This window comes from Melospiza melodia, chromosome 2, assembly GCF_035770615.1.
Source record: "Melospiza melodia melodia isolate bMelMel2 chromosome 2, bMelMel2.pri, whole genome shotgun sequence".
In the NCBI taxonomy this organism is placed as follows: domain Eukaryota; kingdom Metazoa; phylum Chordata; class Aves; order Passeriformes; family Passerellidae; genus Melospiza; species Melospiza melodia.
In genome coordinates, this window is record NC_086195.1 from 64,200,802 (window position 1) to 64,225,047 (window position 24,246).

Consider the following 24,246-nt stretch of genomic DNA (forward strand, 5'->3'; position numbering starts at 1 on the left):
CACAGTCCAAAGCCCAAGCTCTTTCCCATGCCATTCAGACTGAACAATGCATGGAATACTCCAGTCCTGAAATCTCTTTCCCAGCTCTGCCAGTGCATCCTGTTTATGATCTGCTGCTCCCAGCCACTGAGGCAGACTTAGCCTGTACCTCCTTTCCCTCTCACTTCTGCCTTGTAGCCATCCTGCTATTCCTAAAATTATCTTCCTTAGGTGACTTTTTTTCCTGATGCATCACCGAGGAGAAGCCACGTCTGACCTCAAAGGTGAAACCTCCCAAAATGCAACACACACATAAATTCAAATGTCAGTAAAATATCTCAGTCCACTGCTTAGATATAGAGACAATGAGGCACGTGTAAGGGACAGGGGACAGCAACAAAATAATAGTTGTTCCTGAAGAAAAGGTGCCAAAGGGGAAATCTAACAGCAGTACTGTTAAAGGGAGAGAGGGTTTGGAGGGAAACATCAGAGCCAGATTTCTCAGAGGGGCACAGAGATGGACAAAAGGGAAAAAGCACAGCTTGCAAGAAAGGAAAGCCCATACAAAGGAACACATGTTCCCATCTAGCCCCACTTGAAGGTAGTTCAGCACAGGAGCAGGTGCTCGGTGGGGCTGGGGAATCTTCAGTGTTGCAGATGTTCAGAACACGCCTGGAAAAGGCTCTGGACAACGTGACCTACCCTTGGAGTCAGCTCTGCTGTGAGTAGGGATTTGGGCAGGAGAGCTCCAGAGGCCCTCCCACCTACCTCTCTCTGTGAGCCTGTTATTCTGTATTACTGCATTGCCTGATTTCTTACTGCACATCCCTCCCACTACCCCCATCTGTGTATGAGCTGAGCGAGCTCCCTGCCAGGAACACCCTTTCTATAGTCACAAATAGCACAGCTTTTAAATACTTCACCAGCTGTAACTGCTTCCTCATGCAGAAATAAAACAATACAAAATCCTACAGTGTAGGATAATGTATATTTTTAACAAGGTAAATTACATCATCTGTTATGTATCTACTGTCTGTTATATTAATTGCCAAAAATTTCTTCTTCTTCTTCTTCTTCTTCTTCTTCTTCTTCTTCTTCTTCTTCTTCTTCTTCTTCTTCTTCTTCTTCTTCTTTCTTCTTCTTCTCCTCCTTCTCCTTCTCCTTATTATTATTATAACTATTATTATTATTACAAGTATTATTACTATAATTATTATTATTATCATCCTACTACTATTATGTTATTATCTATTAACCACTTTATGGTTTCTTACTATCAATTATCTGAAGGGCCAAGGCCAAGGACCAAGATTTCACTATTTTGGGGCCTGTGTAAACCAAACCAAATCACATGTACAACAGAAGGCAACAGCTAGCAAAAAAAGGGGTCAACAGAATCAAAATCTCTGTCAAGTGTTTTTTCAGATGACAGTGGGGAAAGAAATTTTAATGCTGACTCTGTGTGGAAATGTATGAAAACATGTGCAAGGGGTTGTTTTTCATGCTAATTACATGATAATAAGTGTGCATGTTTGCACAAACTACTTGTGCATATTTATAATTTGTTTGCATGTGCATGAATGACCAGCAAAATACACATATCCACAGCAAACCTGGCTTAGCCAGAATATGCTTGCATGCAAAATTCCATGATAAATGTACATACACACATGTACATGACTGCTTATATAAAATATTTCTAGGACACATCTTTCAGGAAACTATAAATACAGCTGTCTGGTTTTTAGATTACAAATTGCCTTCATGAATGCATGCTTGCTTGAGGATGTTTCTGCCTGAAGTTATGCATGGGAATGGGTTTGATGGCCTTCTTGTTTGTATGTGAGATCATCTATCTGCATGCACTGACCATCAGGCCTCTGGAACTGAGCACAGAGACACTCTGGTGTCAGGGAGCAAGAGCACAGAGCTGGTGGTGGTGTTGCCTCACTGTGTCATCTGCGCCTACTGGACAGTGGTTTTAGGTGTGTGGGACTGGCATATCTGCTGGATCTGTGTGAGCTGGGAAGTTTCTGTGCATGGATGTGCTTTACTGGAGAAAGGGTTTGCATCTGGAAGCTCCCCACACCCCAGCTCCCTCTTGGTTCATGGCACGCACACAAAGGTGCATCTCCTTCACCCACCTCAGCTCTCCAGCCCCATTTCCACCCCATGGGGCAGGCATGACCCCAGTGGAGCTCAGCCTGAGGTGGGCACACACACCTGTCCACCTCATCCCACCCCCCTGCTCACCCTCTTAGCGTGGCTGCTGCAGCCAAAGCTCTGTCTCGTGTTGGTGTGAACAAAACCTAAGTCAGACCTCTGTCCATCTGGGCTGCTGCTTCAAGTAAGCCAGTGGGGTGATTTGGGAAGACTTTTGTGGAGGAGATATGCAAGGTCTCAGATGCTGTAGGCAGTTTCAGAAGAGAAATTCCTGAATATGGCCATGGAACTGATTCTCTGATCTTTGGAAGTGTGACACATAACTATCCTTATTGGGATGCTTTTCTACTGGAAGAGATTTTCTTGGTGGCAAATGTGCCTGTTTTCCTATCATTAAATCACCCAAGTCTTTAGGAGACAATTAATACAATGGCCTTCATTCCCCAATCATTCGTCATCCATGTAAGAGGATTTGTATTCATTTAAGGAGAAACATCCACTTTATGAATTTCACATTCACATGCTCTCTTCCTCATAATTTGACTGGATCCTTCATTGCACCAAAGCTGTCTTAGATCAGCTTAATCAGAACGGAGTGGTAGGAAATAAAACACCAGGACTCCTCTGTAAACCCTCCCCTTTGCAGGCGGTTGTCCCAAAAGAAGAGGTAAGGCACATACAGAGCATAATGAACAAAAAGCCATAACCAGAGTACATCTGTGTTCCAGACACTTTTCTGCACCAGTGCTTGTACAAACCAGAGCAAGAGTCAGGTCAAGCTTAAGGGTTAGAAAATCCCTCACTTACAGTGCCACTAACAGTTATCAAAAATACCAATATACATGTATGGATCTATGACCATGAAGGGCTTCATGGTCAGAGGAAAGTCACAAGAGAGCTTTACTTCATCTACACAGCTGTACAGATACCCATACACATACATCACTGCTTGTCTTTAGTTTTACTCAATATCACTACACAGCTTGAAAGCAGCTGCAGTTTCTCTTTGCTGTTACAAACACATTAATGCTCTGGTTAATGTTCCCCATCCCAGCTTGCCCATTCCAAGTCTCGTTGCATCTGTGGCAGGTGACAATGACCTCTGACTTGAATGACTGCTTAGGGATCCTTGGTGCAAGTACGGCCATGAACGTCAAGGCCCGACCTGGAGTCAGCAAGTGAAGGGGAGAGCTGGTGGCACTGGGGATGGACAGGGATGTGTGTTCTGATAGCCCCAGAGCCTGTGTGACCCCAGGGAGACCTGTGCTGCCACAAACCATCCCGTTGTTCAGCCCTACCTGTGGGTAGCTGAGGGAGTTCTCCGGGGAGCGCAGGTCGTCCCGTGTGGGCCCAGCCTCGTGTCCTGCCTCCAGGGGAATCCCGTACCGGGTGCATTTCTCAAAGCAGACATAGTCGTACTGCGGTGTGCCCCCCCACAAAGCTGGCTTCCAGCTGGGATCCTCTGTCTTGCTCTCTGAGCTCTCCATTCCTCCACTCCTCCTCACGATCCTCTGGGACTGAGTTGCTGCTCTGGGCCTTACCTAGAAGCACCTCGTGTTCTGGCAGAGCATGGCCTCCGCATTCTCTGCTGATCCTTCCTTTCTCTCTCTCCTCAGACCACTCCACCTTGTCCTGTTCCTGCACTCTCTTTCTCTCTGCCCCTCCTCCTCCTCCTTGTGCCTCTCTCGCTTTCTTCCCCTCCTGCCCAAAGGGTTCAACTATATTTATAGCAACCTTCCTCAGCCACATGATTCCCCAGTGCCGTGTCTGATCTCAGCAAAAGGCAATAACTCTGCTGGGATTGAATATCAGGTGTGAGCAAGAGGGGAACTCCTGAAGGAGAGGGAGGGGACAAGGGGAAGGAGGTGGTGTGACAGAGCTACGAGCACACAGGCAGAAAGCAGAGAGGTGGAAGCAGAAATTATTATCCAGGATATCTCTTCTTTCACAGCTCCCCATCCCATGCGCTCTGTTTGCAATGAGAACAAAGGTCAGTGGGCTTCCTCATTTTCTCCCCAGACACCAGGTGCCCTAAAGACTGAGCAACAACCATAAAGAAGCCAGCAGCCATGGTGAGATAGAACGAGATGAGTGTTCACTCAGTGTCCCAAGACAATTTTTCTAAGCGTACAGTTCACAGCAGCAAGCCCTAATGGAAAAGTCAGACATCCCTGTAAAGCTGAACATTACAGTCTAATCTCAGCTTTCCCCATAAGATGTTCTTATGGGGAATACTTTGCTCTTCAAAGCACGTCACCAAACTGCTTTGTGGGTACTCAATTATAGGTGTATGCAGAAATTTAATTCTTCTTGATGCTTACTTTTCCACAGAGTAAAGCATTCAACAGCTTCTCCTCTCCACTCTGCCACTTGTTTCTCAGCCAGGGAGAGAAGCAACAAGCTCAGCCAACACCAGTGAGCTACCAGCCAGTAACAGGAATGAGAAGCATGTTAAAGCAACTTGGCCTAGAGACACCTCCTAGTACTGTCAGAGTGCTGCCTGGAACCATATTTCTTGTGGAGGCTATTAATTAGGGAGGAGCAGAGAGTTCAAGGTCCCAGAAACTGTATACAAGAAAAAAGACCTCATATGCCAAGCTACTCATACTGAGTAAGAGATCACCCCCTTTTGGGCCCAGTGGTCTTATTATTTCATTTTGCAGACTCTTGTAAACATTTCTTCTTTTGCTTTTTTTTTTTTTTTTTTTTTTTTTTTAGTCTGCATGGTCCTAGAGAGTAAGGTAGAAAGAAAGTCTCCATGAGGAAGATACACTTCATTTCTTGCACAAACCACCTTCTCCATTCTCCTGCTAAGATATAGATATCCATTAGCAGTAATATCCACATGGATAAGGTTAGTGTGTGCAATCTACAACTGGTAACTGGCCAGGCAAGCATTAAATGTACTGAATATTTACAAAAGCAATATTAGTGCTGCCCCAAAAATTTACAGGCTCTCCTGTTTCATTCTCACCAGCACTCACTTTACTGTCAACAAGCACTATCTTCTGGAGAAAGACTGTGTCCCATAGGCAGGACAAAACTTGAAATGAATCACCTTAAAGAAGAGTTTCTAAGCGACTGTTTCTAGGAAATCAGAGAAAAACATTTGGTTGCCCTTACAGGTTACCATCAAAAAGGTATTAATTGCTCCAAACCTATTGAGATGCTTTTGGAAGGCCATTGCTATTATGGCTTATATTAAAAAATTATACATAGCACAATCTATATAGTGTATAAAATATAAAAAATGTCTAAAATATAGGGTACATCATGTATAGGAAGCCTAAAAACAGAACACAGTAGAGCCCAGCAAATATCAAAGCTGTAATACAGCACTAGATCTTCAGCCACTATTATATGTACTGAAGGAGAACACTCATCAGAGCCACTGCAGAAAACAAATGAGAACCTTTAGCTGAAAGTGCACTCCTCTAGCTCTTGTTTTCAAGAGGCACAAGAATGGCACATCAGAAATTGCTACAGTATAAATATGAAGCCTCTACTGCCAGCTAATGAAACTCTACTGCCTGTCTTGCATGATACTCTTGTGGAATGTCCGGGGAAACAATGATATAGTAATAGCTCAAAATAGGATGATTCTACCCTGAAAGGCTTTTTCCAAGAACTGGAAAAAGCTTTTTTTCCCTCTCAGCTTCCTAACTGGTCCCAGCCTCAGTCACCTCATCAATAAAAGCACGAAGGACCTCAAGGCCAACCAAGTGACTCCAGATGCTACTTGAAGAAGAAACCTTAACTGTCCTCACTAGGAAGACATCCTACAAACCCCCTGAGCCCCTCCTTGTGCTTCCCATAGTGTAACACACCTCAGTCAGTGCATGGCAGTGCTGCAACCACACAGCTGATCCTGAGCAATCACTGCGTGCATGGTGGCGCCTATGCACTAGGGAAGACCTGGCTCATCTGCAGCTAAGAACCTCATATTCAACTAATTCCCACTTCTCATCAAACAGAGTCACAGCCTCTAGTCTCTGTACCCAGATATTGTCTAACAAGGAAACAATGAGAACTGAAATTCGTCATTTCAGTGCTTTACAAAATATATGCAATCTTTGGAGATTCTGGATTTATGTCACAATATTTCCTGTGTCCTGAACACTAATCTTACCATGCTACTGAGCTTATAAATCAACCTCTTTACCCTTGGAGGTGAAAGTGCTTTGTCAGCTCTATGGAAATTATTAACAATCCTTGCTATTTCACAAGGTACCAATAATCTCTGTCACAGCCTCCAGCCTCACAGACACTAGTTAAATTCAAAGCAGCTACTCTCAACTTGTATTTGCTCTGAGATTTCAATTTGCTTTTATTTCACTCTCAGAAGAACTTGTAGACCCACCAATTTGTCCACTTTTTAGCTGACCTAAAGAAAAGTAAAATTCTGGCTTTACTCATCATCTTTTTCATGTTTTCAGATCTGCAGATAAAAACACAAACAAAGAATATAGAGAATACCTTGAAAAAAATCTGCCTTTCTGCACTGCTGCTGCCCAGCAACTGCTGTCAAATCTCCCCTATCACTCCTCCTGCAATCTCCTGCCACAGCTCTTTGTTATATATTTTTACTGTCTCTCTGTTTTGCTTTCTATTCCCCAGACCTTGCTCTGCACTTCCACCAGGACTCACCAATGGAGCATTTCTGTTGCTTCAGAGGTTACCAGCACACTCAGGAGATTAGCACAGAGCTGGAGGAAGACGTAAAAATAACACATCTTAACCATCTTGCACTAGCCACAAACACAGATGACCTGCACACATGGCTTGACTCCTCAGGTGCACCTAAGCCTCTGGAAAAGGCTCACAAAAGTTTCTAGACCTCCCCATGGCATGCAAGAGGAAAGTTACACGACCTGCTCATACACCATTTTTTTTTTTGTCCATTGCATTTTACAGGCCCTAGTGGGACTCCAAAATGTGTTTCAAGAAAAGATGTTTGTGATGAATGAAAATACAGCTACAGTCCAAATTAGGGTATTAAATGACAATAAAGAAAAGAATAGAAACTGGAAGAGCTGTCAACCAAGATGGATCTCTTTTCCAGTCAGGCTTCTATTTTTCTCACTCCTCTTCTTAGTTTTCCCTCAGGTCTGCCTTTCTCTGCATTAATTTATTTCTCCTTAATGCTTTTCAGGATGCAGAAATACAATTCCTAGCCTTCTCATCCTAATGCTTTGATGGCATTAGAAAGCTCTGAAAGGCTGGTAAAAGCTCTGAGAGGCTGGTGGGGAGGGAGGTAAGGATGTCTGAAGACTCACACTTCTCCCATGGTCTGGTCCCAGGAGATTTATAACCTGAAATAATCCAAGTACTATTTATCAGCAGTGACAATCTTAATGTTCCCTATGCCCTGCCCACGCAATTATCAGACATCATACCAACTTCTGAGGCTTGTGCTTATGCTAGAGCTTCTTTTGGCTTGTTCTGAAAGATCTAGACCACTTCATTACCTCCCTGTACACAAGCCTTGCAGCCCACCAGCAGACTGCAGCCTCCTCTGGAGTGAAACACCACATCTATTTTTTCAACCCTGCGTACACAGACATTATAGCAGATGGTGATGCAGAGCCCTCTGCCACCCCAGACTGATAGGAATGGAATTTGCTGAGGCAGAGTTATTGTTACAGAGAACCCTGCATGCAGATTAGAAACAGGCATTTAACAACAAAGAAAGAAAATAATATTCTGTGCTTGAGAAAGCCCAGCCCAAGAGGTCCACAAGTCTGCAAAGAATATAATAGAAAAGACAGTCTATGGGACAAAAGAAACTATAAAGATGAAGAAGGGAGTTTTAAAGGAGGAAGAGGAGAAAGGTGACAAAGGGATGACTACTTAACACTAACAGGGTCTCTAAGAGAGAAACACAAAGGCAATAAAAGACAAAGCACCAGAGGGCATCAGGGGATGAGAACCTGGACAGGAAGATACAGAAAGAATATTTTGCTTCAAGCAATACCTTTAGATGGAGCAAAAAAGAGTGAAAAAAGCAGGAAAAAGACTTCAGTAGATGTTAGAAAAGGCAATGGCTTCTAGATGAGAACAAAGCTCTTGACTAGGACATTTTATTAGACAAGATAACCATGGAGGCTTCAAAGAGCTACAGGAGGCAATTAGAGCTTTGGGAGAGAAAGAATGCTGTGAAAAGGGCTGGGATGAGGGAGGGAGATTGGAAGAAAAGGCAGCTTTTATACTAAAAGAAAGAAATAGATCATGGACCGAGGCTTGAACAGCAGCAAAAGATAGAAATTTAGGCTGTGCAGGGCACATAGTAAGTCAGGCTGGATATGGAGAGACAATGGCAGAGAACTCTCAGAGGACACTTGAAAGAAGGGTTGAGTTCACAGCAAAAACTCAAAAGAAAAAGACCAGAAAGTTTAAGGGCTTTCATTATGGAGAAATAACAAGATAATATGATGATATTCAAGTGGACATGTACTGACTAATACTAGACTGAGTAGAGCAGAATTGACAGAAACAGGGCAGATTTTGAAAAGCATCAGCTTTTGATAACTCAAGAAGAAAGAGGCAGAATGGGGAAAAAAATCTCACAACTGGCATCAGATAAATACTTACAGGAACACAAAGACATGAAGGACCCATTGAAGCAGATGTTGGAGTAGAGGAATTTGGAAGGAAATTTGAACAGATCAGGATAGGGCAGGATGGCAGTGCAATATGACATGATATGACAATATGATATGCCATGACTTGGCAAAAACCAAATGAGCTTTAAAGGGGCAGGGTTATGTCCCAGTTCCAGAACCAACCTGACTGTGACAGTCAGCACAGAGCACCATGTTCATGTTGATGACACCATCTAAGGTAAATTACTTGTTAACTCAAGGTTGTATTGTCCTACATCACAATGTGGTCACAGGTTGGAACTGAGAGCAAAAATAACCAGCAGAGAGACTTAAACCCAGCAATAAGAACAAGACAGAAACTCAGATTAAAGAGAAGACAACAAAATTTGGTTTTATAAATGATCCAAACTCATTCAGAACTTTAAAGTGAATCTGACTGTCCTGGTGAGCTCTCAGGTAAACACCATCAGGCTTCAAAACTCAATACAGAACAGCCTTTAGTAGAATAAAAATAAGATTATTTGATTATTTTAAATAGAGAAAACTTCAAGCATGGAAGTCAGAAAGCACAGAAATAAATACATAGTCTACACACAATTCTCCCTAACCCACTATGACCTTGGTTGCAATTAAGTTGATGACCTTCTGAGCTGCTAAAATTTTGTGCTTACACTCTATTGCCTAGGAGATGGTTTCCATATCTCCACAGCTTGGATGCCTCCTCCCTTACAGCTGCCCCCTTCTAAAATTGCAGCCCTCAATTCCCTTGGTGATTCTCTACCCTACAGCACCCCGTAGCTTCTATTAAATAATTTCTTCTTTTCATCTGCCAAAAGGCTTTCCAAATGAAGAGGTGTATTACTGGTGAGGTAGAAAAGTGAATGTCTTGTCTTAAGATAAACCAAGAACAAATCAAATAGGCACAGTGTGCATGCAAGTACCAAAATAAGAAAAAAAGCAATTACAAAAAAGTAATATTAGACTGCTTAGAAGGAGAAAACTTTTTCTGACTGGATTGTGCATCCAAAAGCAGCTAAAGTACAGTGAGAACTAGCAAACACTCAATTAACTGACTGAAGTAGATTCAGTGGATTTCTTATTTTCTAGGAGAATAATTTTGCATCACAAACATTCTCTGATGTAGTCAGCTTGAAGATATTTTTAGCAGAAAGGACCAAGGAACATCTAGGAAATACAGACTTTTCTTTAATGATCAAAACTTATTAAGGATACCTCTAAGCTAGTAAATTTGTTATTATTCCATCACAGAGAAATTGTAGCTTGTGCCTTTCTTCCCCTTCTCCCTGTGGATTGCTTGTTGCACAGGTAAAATGAATAATTGCCCATTATGCCGTGACTCACAGCCTGACCAACACCATGAGGGTGGAAAGAAAGTGCACTGATGAGCTGTGCTGAGCTGGCCAGCCACAGGCTCCTGGGTTTGAACTGGATTTGGCTAATTTCAACAACAGAATGATGATTCTTACTTAAAATATGGACAACTATGAAGATGTGTGGCCATAGTTGAAAGGTTTAGGAGGAGGAACTGACTTGTGAAGGGAAGATTTTTGGGAAAGTTTCAAGGACATGTTTGTGGTGTGCATGAGCTGAGGTTGGTCAAGAAGAAGGAACCATGAATATGGACAGAGTACCTGCAGCAGGCCATGGCTAGGATTAGACATATGCAAGAAAAATAATTTCTTTTTCCTGATATATGTTCCACTTTCAAATGCCTGAAAAGCAATTTCACTGAAGCCCTATGATCTATGGATCTCTATGAGACTGATCACATTGCCTAGTTTGGGGCACTTGAGGAGCAGACTTGTTGAAAAGGACAGTCCTAATTTTTTTATGTACTGGAACTAGTGATCAAGAAGCTTGATGCAAGGAAAAAATTAATTTTCAGCCAGCTCAGCTCTTCATTCCTGCTGATGCATGCCCATGTGAATGTCAGTAAAAAAGGAATGAGGAATACACCTAGAAATGAGAAAAGGGACTGTCTTTTCTGATTGCAACAGAGCTCTCATCCACCATAAAAATTTTCTAAGTAACACTTGGCTCTTGCTTACATTTCAGACTCTTGACATGGTTAGAGCAAATGCTATGAAGTGCTTGCATGAGCCATGGTTGCTAAGTACAAGTTGTTGGCAGCTCTGGCTTGTCCTGTCCCATCTCAGACAACTGAGATACAGGATGTCAACAGAAGGGCTGTAGCATAGATGTGTTATCACTAGCATTGAAGATTTTTTAATATACTTATTTACTAGGACAGTTGTAAATCCTGAAAAGTTTTGACTAACTTTCCCCTTCTCCTTCCCCCATCTAAATGCAGATAACCATAAAAAAAACACCTAACTCTCCAGCACAGCAGGGGTCTTGCCTGTTTTCCATGAAACAATCCCTGGTGGTAATATGAGATAAAGACTAAGGTAAACAGAGGAAAGATAGTGTTTCTCTTGGCAGCCTGAATAATGAATCCATCCCAAATGAGGGCAAAGAAATTCCCCTGCAGCAATAACCTTTGCTGTTATCACTGGCTGCTGATACAGGGATGAGAGTGAGAGTCAGCATGACATTCACTGGACTCTCTCCCTCTTCTGTCTTCTAGCCCCTTGCTTTGACTTGCAGGAAGGTGCTGGGGGAAGGGAAGAAGAACTGCATCAACCACGTGCATCCAGGTTCAAGTACTGGGCCACTCTTTGGCCTGAAGGCTGCAAAAAGTCTTTTCTCTGTCAAGCTTTATAAACTAGAGCTGCTGCACACCTATTAGCAAGAGCCAATTTAGATTGTCACAAGGGGAAAAATGGTGCAAGAAGTACACCAGGGCCATGAGGGGATACAATCTCCAAGCACCAAAGAGACAGGTAGCTTAGTTTATTAAGTCCAGGATATTAAGATAAATCAGCAGAAGAAATTGCAGGACATTCCCCGTAAGTGGCATTGGGTCCCAGGGCTGGCATCTAATGTCCATGACATCTAAAAATATTAACCCTGGAACAGGAGTCCAGTAAGGGGCTATAGGTTGACACTGGAAACTTTTGACCAGAATAAGGAATGCTGCAGAGATAATGGTCCAATGGAGAGGAAGGTGCTGAGAATAAATGGTGGAAACAATTCTTTCACTTATGTTGGGAGCTGAAATTAGTTCTACAAGCTGTTAAACTCGGACTGTTCAGGAGAAATGAAAGACTTTTGGATGTTGTGTTTGTTCAAGACCATTGCTCACAGTCCTTCTCTTGCATTATTAGGTGTTCAGAAACAGCAGCAATGCCTAAGACTACTTGTGGTATCCTGTTCAAGCACTGCCCTTGGTCTGGGGTGTATATAAAATTTTTCTTGTCTATATCAGAGCCAGATTCTATTCTATATTATGTTTACAGTATATTTTGAAAGGAATGAGTCAGTAACAAAAAAAAAAAAAAAAAAAAAAAAAAAAAAAAAAAAAAAGTAGAGATGGCTTTCTTGCATCAGGAGGAGAGTTGTTGCTGGCAGGTGCACTGGCTGGGCTGGGGACATTTACTTAGGGGGAGAAGGACAGAAATGCTCTAGACCACTGGTTTTTGGGCACCATGAGGACCACAAGCTCACACAAGTCTGCAGGCTCCTCAGACCCATCCTGCTGACAGACAAGCTATGCCACATGCTGAAGACTCACTGCTCTGGGAAGATGCAGCTGACATGGCAGCTTTCAACCTGCTCTTCATCAAAGAGGAGAGGGATGCAGAGGGTATTGCTGTGGTGCTTCCCTGTACCACAGGGACCACAGTTCTGGCTACAGAACTTGCTGGTAGAAAGCACAGCTGGCCCCAGTGGCTCCACCACTGCCAGCCAACAGGTCCTTACGCTCCTTCCCTCTCCCTCCAAATAAAACTGCTACAAATGCCATCATTAAATCCCATGGGATGGCAGTGAGGTCTCTGTAGGGGCAAGGTAATCTCCTTGCTCTGGGCAGGAGGGTTCTCCATTGTCTTCCTGCAGGAGATCTTCACCAGTCTAACTGTGCTTTCTGGTAGGACCATGAACAGACATCTGTCTATACAGTTACATACTGAGCTTTGCCACACTGATCATTACAGACCTGTCCTCCCTTGACCTATAGTCTTGTGTGCTGGGGAACATGATCATTGCCCTGAATCAGCTGCTGAGCATTCAGATCTGCTTAGAAGTGCATTAACGTCTTCAATATCTGTGTTCCAATACCAGGTCTGAAATGTCATTGTTACCAAGATGCCTTCCTCTGCAGTCCACAGTCTGTCCACAGGAGGGTCTGGACCCAGCTTTGAATTTTTCTTACAGAGCTGCATTGGAAATAAGAGGCAGATATAAATGAGAAGGCAGGAGGTCAGCACTCCCTAAAGGATTCCTAGTACACCCTCCAACCCTATAATAAGCATATCACCTGCATCCTGGCAGGGGACAGCATTCATGTGAAGGATCTGAAGCAGACTAAAGAAGGACTGAGGCCTTTTTGTGTGGACTTGTTCTCTTTAGATACCAGTATGGTGTCTTTCAGTAACCTTCATATCTTCTGGAAATGTTTCACTTTTTTGAACACTTCTCTTAATAGGTCAAAAAGCTTCTTTGTTTTAATGTGGCTCTCCATTTGATCCATTCTAGTCTATGTTTTGACCTTTGCTGTTTCTGTGGGGTTATTGAACTCCAAGCACATTGTGGTCACCATGAAATAAGTAGTGGTTTCAGCTAAGAAGCTGAATCGTGGTATCAGGTTCAGCTGAAGTATTGTTATGGAATCAGTTGTGTCAGTCCTCCATATGCAGTAGCAAAAAATCATCAGATTTAAAGAACATCCATTTACTACAGGACCAAACACACTGATCTGGAAAAGTGGAAAGAAGAAGAGAGAAGCCTACACATAGAAAAAAAGAGTTGGGTTGGAAGCAGAAACCACTAGAGGTTCTGAGAGTGAAAAAACTTTGTGGAAGAATTTGGAAAGGATATCTTAGCATATTCTATTAATCTACTACACTATTATTACACTACTTATTTGCTACATAGCATGCAAATAGTTTCCCCCAGTGATGGAAGAGTAAAAGAGAATAAAGATAACATATGGCAGCTCAGGGCTAGAACTAGTGGGGAGTGAGGAGTCGCAAGGGGAAGGACTACTCCTTGTAGGTATTCTGACTCTTTCTGAGGCTTGCATTGAGGGGCTATTAGTGGAGCACCATGCTGTACCTGAGCTCTGCACAGAAAAGGCTGCCTGTCACACTGTGCACCTGCCTAATCAAAATCCAGTGATGCATCAGGCCCTGACCTTCTTAGTCTCCCTTGCTCCACATTTCCAGACAAAATGTCAAGTCTAGTTCTTTTATCTTTTGGTATGAGGCAGTTATAAGGAAAAAAAAAAGATATTTTACAGGGTCATGGCATAAGAGTAGTTGGTACTGCTTATGAAATACATCTAGGTTAAAGAAGAGAGAACACACAGAGACTCAAGATTTTTCAGCATTGGCCTGAACTGTTACAGCTGTCTCAAAACTGAGTGCCATGAAGAAAGGATGGTCATATTCCCTTCCTTGCACCAGCTCTGATATGTCTGTCTGGGCATTGTGAAAGGTAAACCAATTGAAAACACTCATGTCTTCATGCGGTTAAGTGCTCAGAGCTGTGCTCTGAGTGAGTTCACTGCAGGTCACATAGGGAAGCAGCATTTAAGAACAAAGATGTTCGCGCGGCTGTCAATAGATCATATCATCCAAAATGTACATGCTCACATGCAGCACTAAAACACATGTGTAGGCAAGAGAAATTTATTTAGCCCTGACTTCATCTTCCCAAGAGTAAGATTTCCATGAATCCCTGGAATAAAGATCCTACACCACGCTGACTGTTTCTTCTGCCACTACCCTGTTGCATAGCTGCCATGTGTTTAATCCTGCTTTTGCCTTTCCCATTCCTGGAAAGCTTAGGTGAACCTGCAGCTCTTTTGCCCTTTGAGCCTGGAGCATTATGGACTTCAAACTAATGGAAACGAGGTTTCCAACATGCCCTATTTTTATATGGAATTGGAACTAAAAGCAGCCTGCCCTCAGTACCATGTCCCCTACGGTTGATAACAAACTCGATGCCAAGAAGAATTAATATCAAATACCTCTCTGGTCTGGATAAGGGCTCACAGGGTGCTAGTAAGCTATTCAGAGGAATAAAAACAGACTGGCTGAAGAATTGTACAGGGCTTTAACAGGATGATTGAGCAATAAAATTACAGATGAAAAGTCACAATAAATCTGAAGTGATTAAGGAGGAACAGGCATTCTAGCTTTGCATACACAAGAACTATTCAACTATGTAAGCTCTCAATATGTAAGAATAAGACCTTGGGGTTACACTGAATGATCATAATGACCTCTTTAGCATTTATTTAGAACTATGTTTAAGAAGTAGGATAATAATACCTGATAAAATACAATGTGCAAATACATCTGAACAATGTTTGTTTTCTCTTTCCCTACGTAAGTCTCAAAATTAATACAGTAGAACTGAGAGACTTTTAGTGGATGGTCAAATTATGGAATAGCTGCTGTATGAGGAACAGTTAAATGGACTAGAACCTCCCAAGCTGGAAAGGACAATGAGGTCTGGAAAATATTGAGCGGTATGAAGAAAATTAACTGAGAAGGTTAATTTGGCTGTATCTCAGGAAGTAGGGTCTTGCTCTATTGAAGTCAAACTCCTTGGAATTTAGATGCAGGCAAACAGTTTTAATTTGCTTTTCTGTAATAGAAGTAAATGACAGTTTTGCGTGAGTCATTTAACAGCAAGGGTAGATAAGAGAGTTCATTACAGACAAAGAATTAAAAATACATTCTGTGTCATATTTAGAAGACAATAATCTTGTAGACCAGTAGGTAATTTGCACTGCTGTTCCTCTGAGTACTTAATTTAATCACAGAATTACAGAATGTTTGGGCTTTGGATGGGACACCCGCTGTCTTGTCCAATACCATGTTCAAGCTGTGTCAGCAGGCTAAAGTTGCCTTGGGCTGTGTCCAGACAGCTTTTGGATGCCTTCAAGGATGCAACAATCACACCAGGCAAACCTGTGGCAGTGCTCAGTCATGCAAAAGCCTCTTTATGTTCAGACAGAAATTCCTGTGTTTCAATTTGTGCCCATTCTGTCTTGTCCTGTGACTGGGCTCTGCTGAGAAGAGAATGGCTCCACCATCTTCAGTCTACCATCAGATAATGAGACCTCCCCCAAGCCTTTGCTGAACAATCCCAGCTCTTTCAGCCTTTCCTCAGATGTGAGATGCTCCCATCCTTTTATCATCACTGTGGCCTTTTGCAGAACCATCTCCAGAAACTCCATGGGTTTTATGAACTGTGGAGCTCAGACCTGGGCACAGGACTCCAGGTTTAGCCTCATCACAGCTAAGCAGAAGGATGTGCTGCTGATCATAACCTTTGGAGCCCTGCAGTTCAGCCAATTTTCAATCCACTGCAAGGTCCACTTGTCCAGCCTGTACTTAATCAGCTCACTATGAGGATGTGGTGGGAGACAAAAGCATTGCTAAAGTAAAGATAACCATAATCCACTTCTCTTCCTTCATCCACCAGGCTGTCTCAACTGGCCACTGAACTGTATGTTGGTTAAATGTGATTTTCCCTTCACAATGCCATGCTGGCCACTCCCAATCATGTTGGGGAGTCTGTCCTTCATGTGTTTGGAAATGGTTCCCAAGAAGTCTTGCTCTATCACCTTTATGGGGATTGAGCTGAAGTGGGTCAGCCTGCAGTTTGCTGGACTTCTTGCTCCTTTTGAAGATGGAAGTGACATTTGTTTTCTTCCTGTCCTCAGTTACCATTCTGAATCCCTATGAGCTTTGAAAGATTAAATAGAGAGTGGCCTTGCAATGAGATTGACCAACTCCCTCATGCTGGTGGGTGCATCCCATCAGGTTCCATGGATCTGTGCATTCCCAGTATGTTTAAATGTTCTCTGACCTCATCCTCCTCCAGTGAGAGTCCTTGCTCTCCATCATCTTCTTTAGAATCAATTTGCCTTGATTCTTTAGAAGAGGGCCCACATTTTCCATTGCCTCAATTTTGCTGCTGATACACCTGTACAATACACCTGTGCTGATACGCCTTTCTTGTTGCCCTTCGTGTCCCTCACCAGATTAAACTCCAGATGAGCTTTGGTTTTCCTAACCTCATCCTTTAACACGTGGCTGGTGTCCCTAGAGTCGTCCCATGTCACTTGTTTGAGTTTTGTCAGGATCTCCTTCCTAATTCATGCAGACCTCCTGCCTTTGCTTGATTTCCTGCTCATAAGGATGAATCATTCCTGAGCTTGGAGCAGATTTTTTCTGTACAACAACCAGCCCTCTTGTACCCCTCTTCCCTTCAGGGCCATTTCCGATGGGATTCTTCCAATAAGATCCCTGAAGAATCAAAGATTTCTCTCCTGAACTCAAGATTTGAAACCTTATTTTGAGCTCTCCTCCCTCCTCAGATGCAGAAGCTGTCCTGGATGTTCACATCCCTAACCTGTCCTTCCTCCTTTTCAAGTATCAGGTCCTGCAGAGCACTTCCTCTTGCTGTCTCTTTGATTATCTTGTTATGAATTTCTTGGCAATGCACTCCAGGAGACTTCAGGATTGCTTGTGCCCTGCTCTTACTGCTGCAGCAGGTTTGCTTCCAGGGACTATGAACATGACCTCTTCCAATGGTCTGAAGAAAGCGTCATCTAATTCTGAAATCTATTTGCAGGACTGTGAGCAGTTCTGGCTGACCACACACTCAAAAATGGATAGCTATTTTTCTGTAGCTGTTAAAAGCAGTGTGTTCCTCCTCACAGTTAAATACTTTATCAGCCTCTGTGACTGGTCTTCAGGCAAATTCTGTCCTCTTCAGTGTCCCAGTAGAGATGTGGGAAACTCCAAGTCTCAGGATGTAGATATCTATAGTCTTATAATAGTTTACATGTAATCAAAGGATATGTATGCCAGAATATGTACAGGTAAGACTAGTTGGACAAACTTCCATCTGAAACAAACTTGGGGGTGCACAAAGTAGTTTCCTCACGGCACCAAATCAGAACATACTACATGTAGTTTGTCAGAGTTTTTAGAGCTATAGGTATTTGACTTCCTTTGAAAAAGTTTAGGTGCCACTGACACTCACCATAGCACTGTGCAGTAGATGAAGGCGCTTTGTATTTTTATGTGCTTCTAGAATCCACCCTCAGTGCTGATAGATGATGGGCAAACATTGCTGATCCATTACCTTTTACAAATACGTCATAGAAGTGGATGACTAACAATCCCAACAGCCACTTGGTTCCCTGAAGAATGAGTAAGAATCAATTTCTTCACCAAGAGGCAGGAATTTGTTGAAGATATAAATGCCTGAATTTTAAAGATGTAAGCAAATTCTTTAATTCTGACTACGTCCTCATCAAGGTCCAAAGACCAAAGTGTTTGTTGCAGTCACGATGTGTGGAGGATCTCTTTGCTGCCTCTATGTTCAGTACTGAGAATTGTGTGATTAACAAATACAAAAACATTATATGCCTTCCCATGCAAAGAAACAGCAGTAAAATCTGGTTTCATCAAGAAATTCTATGTTACTTAACAGTAAATATGAACACTTAAGATAAGCAGGTTCCAAGAAGGTAGTGTTCAGCACTATTAAACTTCTGTCTGTCCTGCCTCTGCATTAACAAGTTAACAGTGATCATTTTATCATACAGGTACATGGAAGCTCTTCCATCAATACTGACAGCAAAAACTCCCTGCTACTTTGCTAAAGTAAGCACTGACAAAATAACTTATTTTTATGTCATGTTTACTGCCAGCTTCTCTTCTGCATGCCCAGGTTCTCTGCTGTGATTGTGTGGAGATTCACAACAGTAGTTGACTTTACCCTGAGGAGTTTTATTTGCTGTGCATTTCAGTATTGATGAATTATTTCTCATCTACCATACTTTGTATGCCACCTGCTGTACAGCTGGGGCACTAATCTCTGTACTCCAGTTGCACCTCTGTTGCCATTGTTGAGAATTATACTAGCAACAGGTCTGTCTTTTTTAATGTCAGGAATTTTTGTACAAGGCCTTCCCACACATGTACCCTCTACCCCAAACTTGCGTGAAGTAATTTAATCTGCTATATTGCCAAAGCAGCACACATGAGATGCCAAAACAAACATGTATTTTCTTTGTCCATATAAATAAAGCTTATAGCATGCAACTACCCAATTAGGTTTCACACAAATGGGGGATACCCCCATGTGCCATTTACACATGAACAAGTTTTTTTACTTTTTACAGCACAAGATCAATGGCAACATGTAGACTGATTGGCATGCTGCCTGCCCTTGGAATTTATTTCTTTGAGCAGGAGACCTGTACAATTCATGGAAATTGTAATTCACCTTCAGGTATTGGACACCTTCACAACAGAGTCCAATACCTGAATGATTTTAGAAATGAGTTTTAAAAAAATACTATTCTGCAAGTAGCAGAAAAGGCCCCTTGCCCTCCCTGCCAGGATGGTGCAATCCAGAATGTGGTGTCTGCAGGCAACCTGTTCCTGTAGCTGCTCCCAAAACCCAGAACCAGGACAATGTGGGCAACACTCAGGCAAAGTAAAGCCTTTGGTACCATTTCTGTTGCATGTGCTACTGTTGAACTGAACTTTCTCCATGGGAAAGGTGTTTAAGTCAGGAATATACAGCACAGGTGTGCAGTTGTGGGTGTCACCTCAGGAAGTCTTGCTTGGATGGTTGACTGGAGAAGCTGAAGGAGCAGGGTTTATTCACCCCAGAGAAGAGGCTGATTTGCAAACAGCAAATGCCAATACACTCAGAGGGAGGGTATAGGCAGGGCAGCACCAGACTCTCCTCTGAGAGGCACGAGGAAGATGCAAGAGCCAATAGCCATGACCTGAAACAAGAGAAATTCATAACCAAGCAGGGGGCTGGACTGGATGCTGCTAATGTTCCCTTCCATTATAGATCATTCTGTGATTCTTGTGGTTTTACTTTGATGGCAACAAAACCAAAATACTGGCAGGCAAACTTCAATTATTAATAGAATGATAGAGACCAGACCTGCTAGCAATACAAACTGGAAATGAGAAAATTTCCTCAAGAAGCTGCTATTCTCACAGCAGAGCTTAAAATCACTGCAAAATATAGCAAAAATTCCTATCCTCATCTTTTAAACAGGTAAGGTTGCCCTGAACATCTCTCCCATGCAGAGATGGACTGAAGAAAGAATTCCTTTTTTTTCTTTTCTATTGTCACAACCCTACATCTTGCCACATACAACTTGGCCCCATGTTCATCTGCATCTTTTCTCCTCTCCAGCTTTGGAACTGGCAATACAAATCTGCACAAGTGATCTTTCTCATGACCTCAGTTTCCCAGGTCTCTTCTGCCTTCTAACATTACTTTCCGTATGATTGACAACATCTTCAAAAATAAAAAGAGGAGAGGGGAGCTGGGGAGAATCCCCCTTCTGCCTTGGGACAGCACAGGGAAAGGGTCACATGGGATATTTTTAGAACAGAATCCAATGGCAGTGATGTGAGGAAGGCACAGAGAAAAACACAGCTGTGAAACCTAACACTTGGCCTCATGTGTACTGAGAGCAAGAGGAGCAGAGAAACAAATTGAGGAGACCAGCAGAGCACAACAGTGAGGAGAAGGTATGTGAGAGCAACAAGGAAATGGTAAAAGAGTAAGTGACTAAGAGGCATGAACACCTGGAAAACAAATAGTTAAAAATTATTGGAAATGGAAAAAAAAAAAGGAAAATAAAAAAGAAAAAAAGCCAGGAGCAGAAAAAATTTATAAGGTGGCCACAGTATATAAACAAACACAGATACTTCAATCATAGAAGGGGTTTAGAGACAAGAAATGGTCAGTTGACTCATCAGCGCTCTCCTGTAGATGGTTTGTGACCTTGAAGGCTGACCAGCAGCTGCCTCATCTACCATCTCTCCTCACCCCAAGATGTACAGGCTTCATAAGTGACTTTGGCTGTGGATTGTGACACTACAATAGATTTTCTAAATCAGAGGAAACCAGTCATTCCTACAGTCTTTGAGCCAGGCAATGACCTACTGTCTGTCTTTTATGACCAAGCAGCATGCCCAGAGAGCAGTGGTAGCTTTATGTCTGAAAACTGATGTATGCAGCATTAGTTCAGAAGTGCTCTCTGCTTCTGTTCACTCACCAAACAAGAACGAACCAACATGACTGAGTACATGGAGTGAACAGATGTAATGCTGATACTTGAGAGGAGCCTGTTCCTAAAGATAGCATTTTAAGGTGTAAATTGCTAAGATACTCAAGTCCTGAGAGCGTCTGGCAAAAACACTTGAGGCAACAACATCCAGAATTACAGTCCTGTTTTCATCTGCTACATAATCCTTATAAATGTTCTTAATTTTGCTTGTTTTGAGAAATAATTTATCTTCAATTGAGATTACTGATTCAGTGCTTTCTGAGCACTAATGCCTGGATTGGATCCAGCAAATAGCTGCTCCAGTAACTAGCTGCTACTCTGCCTATGATCCCTAAGGACTTGGGTATATATGGTCATTCTCAAAGATTCCTAACTTTAGCGTCATCCCTAATGAAACAGGTCCTAGCATTGCTGCCCTCTTATCAGGGATGGGGATGACTTGAGTTCAACAAAGAGTTAATCATTTGGGATTTACCTTAGCAGGTACTCAAGGAATCAGACATAATTTATTACACAATCCTGTCCTGTACAGAAGCCTAGAAAAGCTCTCAGAGGCAAATATATGGGATAAATTTATGAATAAATTAATATAATGCAATACACTGTATGTCTTTCTCTCACAAATAGCTATTTTAATGGACAAATATTTTGTCAAAGATTTGCCTTAGCTCAAGTTATACAAATCATGCTCTTTGAACTCAAGAAATCTGGTGCTAGCTGTGTCTTCCCACAGGCATTCGAGAAAACTCTCCTTAGTCTATTTACTCTGACTAGTCTAGTTTTACACCAAGAACCTAAAACTGAAAATTGTAGAGATCCATGACTTTGTTATACCTGCAGAAGAAATATAGCCATTTTATCCAAATAGCATACTCACTTCCTCTGCATCTTGTGCTGGTTCATGCTCTCTTCCTTACTGCTGCTTTTGTTTGGGTTTGTAGTATTTCCTAACAGTTCAGTACCTCATGCAATCATTACTTGTCTGTTTATAGTGCAAACAATAAAACAGGTCATGGCAATCCCATTCTGTTCTATATTAGGCTCAGCCTCAATGTTGTACTGTTGATACTACTCACTTCTGACATGAGGATGTTTCTTTTTTATATTTGAATGCAGAAAATCAGGCCAAGAGAGATGAAATACATCCTAATCCTTCCACTGTACTGACTGGCTCTTTTGGCAAGGTTAATACTTGATATGTGATAAATAGCATTCTTAAAAAACCACTGTTGAGTTGAGGGTGTGTGCTTGTGATGTGCCTACTGTGGATCACTAAGAAATTTACATTCATTGTATAAGACTGGATTTGAAATTAAGATTTCAGTCATAAAGGGCTGTATGGTCACACTGAAGATCATACAGTCCTCATTCATCTCTAAGGTACTCTGTCATACACACGAGCAATATTCAGCAGCAGAATATTTTTTTACTAAAAGCCATTCTCCAGTTCTTCACCTCAGCCTCTTGCTCCCAAAGCCCATCCCTTCCTTCTCCATACCTTCTCCTTACTAAACTAGGTGCTCTAGAAACAAAAACCAGAATGTGTGGCAACACCCTGCATCCAAATACCTATAAAACAAAGCAGTGCAAGACACTACTCAGATGTGGTCAAGAAATGCCAGAAAGAAACATGTAAAAAAGTCTCCATCTTTCTTTGCAGCAGCTCAGATAAGATGAGAATTTTTTTTTTCCTCAGCCCCAACTGAGTCTTACTTCTCTCTAAACACTGCTACCAAAACTTTGCATGCCCAGGCACAAAGAGGCTGCTATTCATTTTTAAAGGCTGGGATTTCATTCATGGTGTTCATTAGGCAATCTGGATTGTATGATGCTAATTCTCACTTCAGGGACCAAAGCAAGAAGCTTTTTAGGCACAGGACAAACTGCTACCTCCACTTGTCCAGTAAAGTGTGAGGACTCACAGACATGCAGCGAATCTCATGTCTGCCATTTAACTCTTTAATGTAGCTAAAGCAGAAAGAGGCTCAACAGCCTGCATCCAAATACCTACAACAAAGCAGTGCAAGACCCCACTGGGATGTTCCCGAAGGATGCCATAGAGCAACGTGCTCCATGTTCTCACAGCGCCTGTAGCCACCACTATGGCAGAATCCTAACTGCTTCTTGTGGGAGCTGTAACAAAGGGCAGGGAATGGCTTCAGTGCCTTATCGGTGGCTGTCTTGATAAGAGAAACCCATTCACAACCAGCAGCTGCATTTCTGTGTAGCTCTGCAGACTCAGCTCTGACTCATGCCAGCATTTTTTAACCTGCCTGGTGTGGTAAATTTTTCACCCATGAGGATTAGGAATTCAAGGAGAACATGGCCACATTCTCTCTTGAAGGAAGCCACTATTGGAGCATGTGCTCGGGCACATGTCTCAGGGAGTTTGTCCAATGCAAACAGGGAAGGATATTTGTAGGCAAAGAAAGTTTTCAGTGCCTTAAGCAGAGGAGGGAAGCCAGCTCTCACGTAGGAAACATTCTGTGCTGCTGCAGGTATCGTACTCACCAACGTTTCTTGGTATCGGAACGCTTTCGTTGGAGAGGCATCCCCAGTCATATCCCCAGAGACAACGTCCTGTGGAGCAGGGCTTGTTCAGGGCTGTCCTCCTGTCTGCCCTCCCCAGCAAAATCATGGAGTGAAACAGGCACAAGGCTTCAGCTGAAGTCCCTCAGAGTACCCTGAGAGAGAAGGTTACTGGTGAGGGAAAGACACAGAGGGAGAGTGTAACCAGAGACTCCCTGCCCCCTCCTGTTCTGTCTGCTCCCCTGCTTTAATCTCTCTCTGCTGTCCTGGCAATGGGACAGCTCGGTAAATTAACAGGAGGTAACGTTTCCTCCTCCTCTCTCAGGCAGTGTCATTCTTCACTCCATTTGGAAAGGGTGGGGAACCACAGAAAGAATGGGTACTGATGGCTGAGAGAGATGAAGGAAGAGAAGGATGGAAATGACGAATTACCAAAATTAGAGACAAGATAACCATCCTGCAACTTTGAAGAGGATTATTTCCACAATCTCTTTCAGGGACAATCTGGTGAAGTGTCAGCATCTGAGAGAGGAAGTTCTCTAGCAGGCCTTGGAAGACGATTCCTCATTTGAATTACTGTTATGCTGTCCTCACATTTAACATAATTTTTCTTCAAGCATACCCATTATTGCTGGTTACCTCACCACAAATAAACAGCACTCCTTGCAGTCTTTGTACCTTCATGAACCTTCATCCACTGGCATAGCTAACACCCAGGATCTTTTATATCCAGAATCACAGAATGGCTGAGGTTGG

The 24,246-nt window shown here is 42.5% G+C and overlaps 1 protein-coding gene across 4 annotated transcripts in view; it reads right to left on the minus strand.

Moving 5' to 3' along the window:
* CLCN1 (chloride voltage-gated channel 1) overlaps window positions 1–23,668 on the minus strand; it is a 56,767-nt gene extending 33,099 nt beyond the window's left edge. For 2 of the 4 annotated variants that reach the window (XM_063148551.1, XM_063148550.1), the window contains exon 1: window positions 3,441–3,836. In XM_063148551.1, the coding sequence (XP_063004621.1) occupies window positions 3,441–3,629 (189 nt within the window). In that variant the 5' untranslated portion in view covers window positions 3,630–3,836. Of the gene's footprint in view, window positions 1–3,440; window positions 3,837–23,472 lie in introns of those variants that run through there. The other 2 variants (XM_063148552.1, XM_063148553.1) reach the window with 2 other exon arrangements.
* Between the last annotated feature and the right edge of the window lie 578 nt (window positions 23,669–24,246).